Genomic DNA, 11,089 nt, shown 5'->3' on the forward strand with positions numbered 1-11,089 from the left:
TTCGAAGAATTCTTGTTAGAGGTTGCGTAACACCATTGATAAAAGGAAGGACAGCAAAACCGTTAGGGTTCTCTTGAGGCGCAAACCATTTAAAAAAACATGCCAACCAATTCTTCAGGTGAAGGGATGGCATGTGTGGGTGGTTTGGAAAATTTCTGCTTTAAGATATTGGAAATAACAAAAGAGGGATAGTTGTTGGCTCGTAGAGCATCAAAGACGTGATTGATTTCGGTATTTTCCCCTTGCGGTGTACTTGGGAGTTTAATTGCGCGGTGTAGGAGGGTCTCAGCTGTGCTGATCTTGTGGCGTTTGTCGTGGTGAGAAGAAAAGTCTAAATATCTGCCCGTGTGAGTTGCTTTGCGGTAAACATCAATAGTGATCGTGTTATCCTTGCGAGAAACCAAAGTATCCAAGAAGGCGATCTGTTGGTCAGATTCCTCTTCAATAGTGAATGAGATGTGTGGATCGATGGAATTAAGTGTAGTATGAAAAGTGATTACGACAGTAAAATGGACTCTCTACTTAGTGATCGTAACACCTATGAACTAGTCCTCAAATCCCCCTTCAAGAGGATTGAACGTGAACTCAACAAAAGGCTTCTCGTCCTGAAGAATCATTATAAGATCAGTGATTTCACTTACCGCAAACTCCACTCCACTGATGCCATACCACCAGCCATTCGTGGATCAATCAAACACCACAAACAAGGAAACCCTGTTAGACCCATTGTTTCATCCATTGGCTCAGCTCTCTACAATACTTCCAAGTTTCTTACCGACATCTTGTCAACTTTACAAAACAGTAATGGTTTCTCTGTTCGTAACTCTGCCAAGTTTGCTGAAGAAATCTCTAACGTTGACATCCAGGATGACGAAGTTATGCTATCCTTCGACGTGGTATCACTATTTACAGCTATTCCTGTAGACAAAGCCTGTGATTACATAAGCAACAAACTACTTAAGGACAACTCACTTCCTTCACGCACGAGCTTAGACAGTAATGAAATCATTTCTCTGTTGAAATTTATCTTATCTAACAATTACTTTATTTATGATGATAAGATATACAAACAGATCCATGGTTGCGCGATGGGTAGCCCCGTCAGCCCTGTGGTGGCGAACTTGTGCATGGAAGCGATCGAAGAAATGGCCCTTAACACGTCTGAAGTACAACCTAAAGTATGGAAACACTACGTGGATGATAGCTTCTGCATCATCAAAAGAGATGCTGTTAACTCTTTTCATACTACACTTAATTCCATCGATCCACACATCTCATTCACTATTGAAGAGGAATCTGACCAACAGATCGCCTTCTTGGATACTTTGGTTTCTCGCAAGGATAACACGATCACTATTGATGTTTACCGCAAAGCAACTCACACGGACAGATATTTAGACTTTTCTTCTCACCACGACAAACGCCACAAGATCAGCACAGCTGAGACCCTCCTACACCGCGCAATTAAACTCCCAAGTACACCGCAAGGGAAAAATACCGAAATCAATCACGTCTTTGATGCTCTACGAGCCAACAACTATCCCTCCTTTGTTATTTCCAATATCTTAAAGCAGAAATTTCCCAAACCACCCACACATGCCATCCCTTCACCTGAAGAATTAGTTGGCATGTTTTTTAAATGGTTTGCGCCTCAAGAGAACCCTAACGGTTTTGCTGTCCTTCCTTTTATCAATGGTGTTACGCAACCTCTAACAAGAATTCTTCGAAGACACGATATCCGAGTTGTAAATAAGCCCCTCAAGACTTTACAACAAGAATTCCTTTCTCCTAAATTCAGACCAGCTATTGAACACCAACCCAACGTGGTTTATAAAATACCCTGTGCCGATTGTGATTGGTGTTATATAGGTGAAACTGGCCGTTGCTTTGAAACCCGCAAGAAAGAACACGTTAGGAATGTAAAAACATGTGCTAATGGGTCAAACATTGCGAAACATGCGTGGTCTTTCGGTCATCGCATTGATTTCAATCATTCTCGAGTTATCGACAAAGGCTCTTTTCGTGTTAGGAAAACTCTAGAGGCCTGGCACACCTCTTCTACCAAGCATGCTGACAATAACTTTAAGCCGATTCCTAATCAGTATAAAATTCTTTTTAAACAATAGCCACCATTTTTCATACCTTTACTCTGTTCTTTTTATCATTTTTATCTCGCCTTTTCTGTATATATTTCACTAATTTACATTCAACGTTTTATCCGTGGAAGGCTGTAGATCGACAGCCGAAAGCTTATATTCTTTTTCAAAATTTTTAGCCAGAGAACGTTTTTTATTGTATTTTAATATGCCTAATCCTGGCTGCGCTTCAATTTTTAATTTATATTTAGTCAAAGAACATCAATTTGCAGCTCGTGTGTTGCGTTAAAAATCATGATTGCTTTTGTGGTTGGTTTAAGTGGCACAAGTACAAAGCACTCGAAAAGTGGAGTTTTCAGCTTACCCCATGTTAACTGACAGACAGTTAATACAGATACAGAGGTCCTCTGATAGTATTCTCAAAACAACACTTCAAAGCGAAATACTCGAACTGGTATTAAAGCACAGGTTTCTTTCTCTTGTCAGGCACGCCAATCCGAGCAGTTGATCCGTTTGTTCAATCAAGCATTGGAATTTGCCAATAACCCGTTCACTTTACCACTGTAAGCTTCGAATATCATTTGGTAAAATAGTTTCTTTTTCTATTCAATGTATCCTCTCAACTACTTAGTGCCGTTATCTTTTAATTATAAGCTCCTTTTTGTTTCCTCTCGTTGTTGGATTTTTAGGTCCTTGCGAGGCACGTTGCGCGAAGTGGTTTTCTTTCAACTGGTCGAAAGATTCTGTACAGCGGTGTCTGAACTCCGGTTTCCTTTGCCTCCTGGTAGGTTTATAGGTGGTTTCCAGTGTTCAAGACGGGCGGTCACTCAGTCAGTCTGTCTTTCTGTCTGTCCAACAATCATTCGGCCATTCATTCATACAATCATTCAGTCAGTCAGTCAGTGAGTCATCAGTCAGTCATCCAATCCAGTCATCCAGTCATCCAGTCAGTCAGTCCTTCCTTCCTTTCTTCCCTCAATCCGGTTGTCAGTCAGGGAGTTAATCGGTCAGTTTGTCTGTCTGTCTGTGAGTCAGTAAGTCAGTGAGTGAATGAGTGAGTCATTCGGTTAGTCAAAAGGGTGAAAAACAATGGTGCTGGATCCGTGGCGAGTTTAATTTTTTTGTACTCAAATGTGTTGATAAAGCTAAATTCACAACTGAGTCAGTGAGACATCCACTCACTCACTCGCACTGCCACTCAGTCACTAAGTTAGTCAGTTGTAGAATAAGTGAGGTTTTCCACTGGCTGAGGAACGAATAAAGCAGAAAATATTTTACTCATACAACTGGGAGAATGGGGTCCAGTATGTGGGGGTTCCTCAGGTCACGTGCTTGTTTTTTCAGTCCAGCTTCTTTGTAGGGTTTTTTGGGATGTTTATCACATTCCAGTCAGTTTGTAAAATAGTGTTCATTTTATGATTTTTTCAATAAGATCAGTTACGAGTATGATTTAGTTATTACGTTTTGGTTGTGTGAATAAAGGTCAGGCTGCGTGGTCGGCGTGCTTGCTTCTCAGTTGTGTGTGAGAAGTTCGACGGCAAGTCAACAATTTGCAGTGAGCGTTATTCATTTTCCTCGTCACAGGTTTCCGTTCTTGTATGACTTGTCTGGGATTTCGTTGCTTGGACAGAAGGTAAACCCTCGGGAGCGAGTTTTTCTGGCGTGGAAAGGGCTTTACAATCCTCCTTATTCGTAATATTCCCTTATTTTTCGTTTTTGCTGATGTTGAAGGATGTTTTTACAATACGTGGACAACGGAGTGTTGCAACTGAAGAAGGGGTTTATATCTCGTCTTGTCGAAGGTAAGATTTGTTGTTGCTTGTTTTATGCTTCTTCCTCATTTTTGTTGCTGTTTTTCTGTGTTAAAACTACTGCAGAACCAAACTTAGAATTGCGGGGGTTTTTTGCAGAATTTGATGGAGAAAGAGAGGAACAAGATTTTGTTTTTCAAATTATTTGTCGTTTGAAACACGTGAGTTTCTGTATTGGTGCATGGCTGTTCGTGCTGTTGTCTTTTCATACTAAGAACTTCAACTGTGTTAACTGTGGTCTTCAGTAGACTGCTAACAGTCCCTTTTAAGTCAGTCGAGCAGCCCGTTTATTCACGCAAGCGGGTCGAAGAGCCGAGGGGAGAATGGGGAGAGAGCGCGTCTCCCCATTCTCCCTTCGGCTCGCTTGCGTGACTAAAGCTTAAACTTAAAAGGGACTGCTGGCAGTCTATGTGTTAGGGGGGAAATTAAAAGAGCATTGTAATTACCTTATTATAGTCTCAAGCTCATCTAGCCAAGCATAAGCACTCTACTATTATAGGGGAGGTGGTAAATGGAAGGAAATCAAAGCAGATCATGTGAAATGTTGGTTTTTTAGTAGAGGGGACAACCGGAGTACCCGGAGAAAATATATCGGAGCAGAGTACATTTACATTTACTTTTACATTTACCATTTAGATCTGTCACTAAATACGGAGCATTTTAGACCGAAGTAGAGAACCAACAAACTTAACCTACACATGACTTCGACTCCGAGCTCACATAAGGGAAAGGAGTCAAGGGATTTCTGCTGTTGATCGGTCAAAAGTGTGTCAGATTTTAATAAATTAGAGCTTTAGCTCATAGGTATCACCTGTCTTACAACCCGAGGAGTAGAGATCAAGTGAATTACGTATAGGTTTAAAAGTGAACTATTTACAAGGCTAAAAATTATATCAAAAAAGGGAAATCCAAGCGTTTTTGACAGTAGGTCATCATCATTATAAAGAGCACCTTCCGTTGGTAATTCCCAAATGGAGGGCATTCCCGTTGCGAAACTTCAATTTCGCAATCGGGAATTACCGAAGGATATAAAATATCCAGTTAGCGGATGGTTCTTTTTTACCCTGATGATGACCTGGTGTCGAAAACGTTTCAGGGGATTTTGCTTTTTAATATAATGTCTATCCTAGTAAATAGTTCAGTAACGATTTTATTTTGTAGTGGAGCAGATCTGCTCAATTTATAGACTGCAATTCATATCAAATGAATTTAAATGTTTGTTTTGATTTTAGGGAATACCTTTCAGAGCAGACAGAGTCGAGAACCAACAAACACCTGTACACATTCGTGACAAATGGGAGGCAGAACCCCAGTGCCCTCCCCCTCTCCCCTGAGTATTTCACTGTTACTATTCGTTATATAATAAGTTCACTAATGCACGCATTTTTTGTGGTTCTCACCTATGATCCAGTAGAGGACAGGCACATAGCTGACGTCATCAAAAGAGCTTTTAATTCTCTATCGACCAATTTCGATATATTAAAATTCAGTCCAAACGAAAAGGCATCATTTCGAGGCTCTGGGAAATAAACTCATACAAATCATTATATTTATTCCCTAAAGCCTCGAGATGATGTCTTTTGTTTAGGACTGAATTTTGATATATCGAAATTGGTCTATTGCACAAACCAAATAGATTCCATGTTGCCGTACATCTCTGTTCAGTAAGAGATCTTTGATCTATTACTGAACAGACGCACGATAACATTGTATCTATTTGTTAATTATTTTCAGGTTGAGGCCAAAGAAGCTTTTCTTCACTGGGAACACCCATTCAAAGCAAGGTCAGTAAGGATCCAAACATTGCTTGTCGCGAAGTGTCAATGGCTTCCGGTTGGTGCTCCAGACCGGTGTTTATAACTTCGATATCTCTCTTTGGAGTTAGGTCGTTTCCTCGGACCACCAAATAGAGTTCTTAAGTGTGACGTCACGTCATCATGGCAACCACATTTTTGGGTGTAAACAAAGCCATATGCGTGTATACGGCCGCCACTTTTAATTGCGTTGTAGCTTTTATTGTCCAAGTTATCTCAATTATTTGACGTAATATATCAAACACGAGAAGGAGTGTTTCATCGGATATCCAAACACGGAGAAGCGAGTTTTTTTAACCGATTTCGAGGTGGTTGGATATCTGATGAAACACTCTTTCGAGTGTTTGATATTGCTTCTCAAAGGAATAAGTATTTTAAGAGATATTTTGGATCAAAGTTGGCGAAATTGTATGCTAATTAAGACCACATATCCAAACTTCCTTCACGGTAGTTATTTCTTTTGTTTTTGGCTTATGAATTATTAGTGAGTTTGAGAATTTCCTTTCTCTTTTAGGACAACGTGGTCACGATTATTCAAATTTGCTTGAAAGAAACGTTCTTATTAGAAGGATTGACACTACAACGCTTTATCACTTAACAGCAATGTTATGGTACCATCTCAAACACCAAATATTGCTGAAAAAGATTCGGTCATTTTTGTGACGTAAAAAGTTACGGTGGCAACTGGAAGGCCCCGTAAAAATACCCCATATTTTGGCTTTAGCTGCTCATATCTCAAAAACGATGTCGGGGACCCCCATTTTTTATTCCTGAAATGTAATCAGCATACCAAAATGAAACGTTCTGCAAAGTTAAAAAAAATTCTGTTGAGCGGATTCAGAGCCACCTTAAATAATTGAAGAGTTAAGGTAGCTCTGAATCCGCTCCACAAAATTTTTCATCGTGGCGTGCTGATCATTTTTGTGCAATAAGAAATTGGGGTTACCGAGTTCGTTTTTCAGATATTAGCAACTAAAGCCAAAATATAAGTTGTTTTTGCAAGGCTTTCCTGTTGCCATGGTAACTTGTTACGTCACAAAAATGACTGCATCTTGTTGAGGAATAATTGATGTTTCACATGGTACCAGAACATTGCTGTTACGTGATAAAGTGTTGTAGTGTCAGTCCTTCCAATAGCAAGGTCTCTTGAAAGTGTTGAAACTGCTTGAGCCACCTTAAGTCACGCCCAGTTTTGACGTCCGTCATTTTTGTGACAATTCCGAGGCCCGACACAACTATGAAGTAAAAACTACCAATAATAATGAGAATAAATGAAATGAAAAAGAGTCCATCCAAACTTATCTATATATTTGCTTTTCCCTATCAGATATCTTTCTCACCGACTTGTGGAAGATTTGCTGATAACAGACAATGCGGGAGGTACGATTTCATGCAGTCTTATTGCATAACATTTTTACCGAATATATATGGAAGTTGGATAGCACAAGTAACGACAACGAAATAGGAACTCATCGGCATTGTTGATGAGCAGAAACGGAGGCTTTGCACATCCCGCCGTTTGTGGTCCTTAAGCCGTGGCAAAACGAGAGCGAGAGTTGATATGAGTTGAAACTCTCGTTCTCGTTTTGCCAGGAACTCTCATCCACTCTCGGCTACTTTCATCGACTCTCGAGAGCTCTCATCGAATTTGAACCTGCTCAAATTTTTATGAGAGTTGTCGAGAGTTTTGTCTCGTTTGGACGCGCGCGAGAGTTTGAGCGAGACTTTCACGGTCAGCTGTTTTTTCCAGCGAGCTCTGATGAAAAAGGAAAAAATAATGTGACATCGGATTCGGGGACCAAGGACAACGCCAAGGCTGAACATACCGGCTGTCTAGTCGCCATATTTACGTCAAAAGGGGTTTTTTTCCAGGGTGGTTCCCAGGCTTTCTCTTTTGTTTGCCCGTGAAACCCTTGACAAACTCTCATCAACTCTCGTTTTCGTTTGGCCAGGGCTTTACATTGGGGAGTTTAAGCGACGACGTCGCCTACGGCAACGTTACAAAACGAAATGTTATTGGTTAAATAGTCGTGCTGCACGTGCGGCACGCATTTTAGTCCATTTCTTTGACGAAGTCTACAATGACGTGAGCATACAGTGAACCATTCTTTCTTTCTTCCTTACCAGTGAAACCGTTTGTACCAATCCCCTTATAGGATAGTTCGCCCGTTTTGTACAACGTGAACAAGGTGGACTAATTGCAAAGTTCTTATGATAGCACTGTTATATTCTGAATTAGTGGACTAATGCAAATCCTGCATTTTGATTGGCTACGCTACTAGAGGACTATTACTATTAGTAATAGTCCTCGAGTAGCGAAAAGCGAGACGCTTTCTTTCCTTTTATTCCCAAATAAATATTTCTTCAACTTGCATTTGCTAACTGTATTATTACTAGTTGGGTGATACCAAAACAATTAGACCCTTCGCCCTCAAGGGCCATCGGGTCAATAGCCCATTCGGCTTCGCCTCTTGATAGGCTGTTGACCCGTAAGACAAGATATGGGGGATTCGCTCGCGTATATCATACTCTATTTGTTAGGGCAAGAGTCCATTACCCAAGAGTCCATTACCTAAGTGTAAGAATGTAGTATCAGGTTTGTCCCTATCAGCGTCAGAAAAGTGTTTATTTTCAAACCAGGTTTCGCGGCAAAATAGACGATAGATCAACGTTGTACCCAATTCAAATCTCCCGGGGTTAAGATTCTTTGTGTATTGAATTTGCATTATAATGAATCATTCACATTTAAATGATGTGGAAATACCTAGAACAAAACGTTTTATTCCCAAATGATTTGAATTGGATACAACATTGAGTTTGCCGATTTGCTCTATTGTTTATTTTCCCGCAAAACCTGGTTTAAAAATACACACTTTTCCGACTCTGAGGGGGTGGGGGGGGGGGGGGGCTAGCCCAATTTGGGTAAATCTTACCTGTGGGTAATGGACTGGTGGTCAGGAGAGAGAAGGATGTTCGAGTCGAACATATTATCGGTTTTTTTCCCAGTTGAAAAAGTTACCCAAGTGCTATTTTGATTGCGGAAAGTGTAAATAAAATCACGTCACTAAAATTTAAAGTGACAGGGGCTTTCTTTCAGTCCTTAACCTTCTATTCGTTTTATTCTTTCTGTAATTTGACGTTCCCTTGACAGGTACTCGGGAGAATATTGATTACACTCGAGAAAGTATCCTTGATGGAAGAACGGAAGCTCTTTCTGGTAAAATAACTTTACTTTATCTAAATATTAAAAATGTTTCGTGTGCTAATTATGTGTAAGAATATCCGTAGGTTTGATTATGAGGTTGCTTGACAACTGGCGTGATAGAGCGAGTTTCAATCGAGTATCTTAAAACCAAAGCCAAAGCAATTACTTTAACCAATCAAAATAGACGGAGACAATCCAGTAACCAATCAAAACTCAAAGTAATTACGCGTAGCCGTCACGAAGCGCGGGAAAATGTGCACGCGCACGATTAGTTTTGGTTTCACCTCTGATTGGTTTAAAAGTGGCGCGAGAACTTTGAACCAATCACTGAGTCAGTGGTCAACTTAAAATAAAAAAGGTGACCATTTTGAAATCTGTTGTTTCAAATAGCTATTACGGGATTTTAATTGCATACTAATTTACCCCCTTAGAATCCCATAAAAGCGATTTGAAACAATGGATTTCAAAATGGCCGCCGTTTCCGTAAAATGGTCTATGAGCTCTAAACTTGAGCCCGCAATGTGGTCACGTGATACTGGTCACATTGGCATATATGGAGGGGTGGACGGTCGTACGGTCGTACGGTGACCAAAACCAAATATGGGTTATCATATTTTCTTACCCATATTTCTCCGTGCGCGCGCTCTCCGCTATTAGGGAGCTTAAGCACGCCCGTTTTTGAGACGCGGACAGTAACCGGAAGTGAGTTGTTTTCCCTTTTAACTTGTCTTCGCACAACGCAATTTACATTTTTAATTATCTTTTCCCCAACAGAGATGATTAGTATAGAAAATACGAGAGACACCACTGCCCTGGCACGCGAAATGTTCTCCTTCCCGTTGCCGTCCTCGTCTCAGAAACGCTCGTGCTTAAGCTCCCTATTATGATTATGATTACACAATATAATGGAAAAAACTGCACTAAAACGGTACACACAAACCTGGAGTAATCACTAAGTGAGTAATAAGATTGGCGTGCAGGGATGGCGCAGAGGTGAGAGCACTCGTCTGCCCGCGTTCGATTCCCAGACTCGGCGTCATGTTTGGGTTGAGTTTGTTGGTTCTCTACTCTACACCTAGAGGTTTTATCCGGGTACTCCGGTTTCCCGTCTCCTCAAAAAAACCAACATTTGACTTGTCTTGCGTTAATTGTTAATTTCAGTTTACAGTGTCCCCAATTAGTGCTCCAGCGCTAGAACGACTAGACACTTAAAGTTCCTTTCCTTTTTTTTTTTTTGATAGCTAATTTTCCATCAACGCATAAGGGGCTCCCATTTTTTATTGTGAAACTGTAGTTTATTATTTTTTTTCCCGTAATAAAACGTTCGACTTGTTATGTTTTCTTACACTTTGCTAATAAGAGGCCGATGGAGAGAAAAGTTATGCCTAACTTAGAGCGAAAAACAAACTATTTACTCTCCAGAATAATGTAATAAAGAAAGGATTCTCACTGTTGTCCGGTGCAAAGTGCCCAAATAAAATATATGTTATCTCAAAGTTAGTAGAAACTAAAGTTGTAGCTTATGCGTTCTAAGAATAGTGTTGAGCTCATTCCAGAAAGTGTTAACCTTTTCAAAATAAAAAAAAATAAATTCTCTAATGTCTCCAACTGCTCGTTACAGAAATAACATAAAGGGGAGGCGACCAAGCCAATCTTTTTTCTTTCTGCTCTGCTTCCCCTTGTCAGCAATAATTTTAAGTGACGAAAACGGTTTTTGTGTCGTTTGGAGTGTCGTAATAATATCCGACTCGGACTTAATGTGGCATCCCATGATGTGATGGAAATTAATGTAAAGGAGTGAAGTTGAAGGAATACCCACTTGAATCTCGATATATTTGGGAGACGGGGTTGCTTGCTTTTGTTATCTTTAAGGCTTGAGGAAAGGACGCAATATTTCGTTTACTGTTTCAGAACCCTCCCCTGATGGTGATGTTGAAGTATTTCGGCCTTTGGCAACCTTGATGAACGCCTTGAGAAAGAACGGTGAGATTCAATTCCTTTGCTGTGACGGCGAATGAATACCGGTACTGTCCTTGAGGGACTTTTCAGGGACATTGAAAGAAACGATGGAAGCAGACCAGCAATTGAAACCTAAAATTGCGTCCATAACTGCGAGGATCATAGCTTTACTTGATTTCATATCCGCAGTTCAGTATATGATTC

The 11,089-nt window shown here is 40.4% G+C and overlaps 1 protein-coding gene across 3 annotated transcripts in view; it reads left to right on the forward strand.

The window, feature by feature from the left end:
- Window positions 1-11,089, forward strand: part of LOC138016529 (gamma-secretase-activating protein-like) — a 39,737-nt gene that overhangs the window by 27,706 nt on the left and 942 nt on the right. For 2 of the 3 annotated variants that reach the window (XM_068863693.1, XM_068863694.1), the window contains exons 30-38: window positions 2,583-2,659; window positions 2,786-2,880; window positions 3,681-3,729; window positions 3,828-3,898; window positions 4,007-4,068; window positions 5,642-5,691; window positions 7,049-7,101; window positions 8,873-8,938; window positions 10,838-10,909. In XM_068863693.1, the coding sequence (XP_068719794.1) occupies window positions 2,583-2,659; window positions 2,786-2,880; window positions 3,681-3,729; window positions 3,828-3,898; window positions 4,007-4,068; window positions 5,642-5,691; window positions 7,049-7,101; window positions 8,873-8,938; window positions 10,838-10,909 (595 nt within the window). The remainder of the gene's footprint in view (window positions 1-2,582; window positions 2,660-2,785; window positions 2,881-3,680; window positions 3,730-3,827; window positions 3,899-4,006; window positions 4,069-5,641; window positions 5,692-7,048; window positions 7,102-8,872; window positions 8,939-10,837; window positions 10,910-11,089) is intronic. The other variant, XR_011125825.1, reaches the window with a different exon arrangement.

The sequence above is a fragment of the Montipora capricornis genome, chromosome 9 (assembly GCF_036669925.1).
Source record: "Montipora capricornis isolate CH-2021 chromosome 9, ASM3666992v2, whole genome shotgun sequence".
Taxonomy (NCBI): Eukaryota; Metazoa; Cnidaria; class Anthozoa; order Scleractinia; family Acroporidae; genus Montipora; species Montipora capricornis.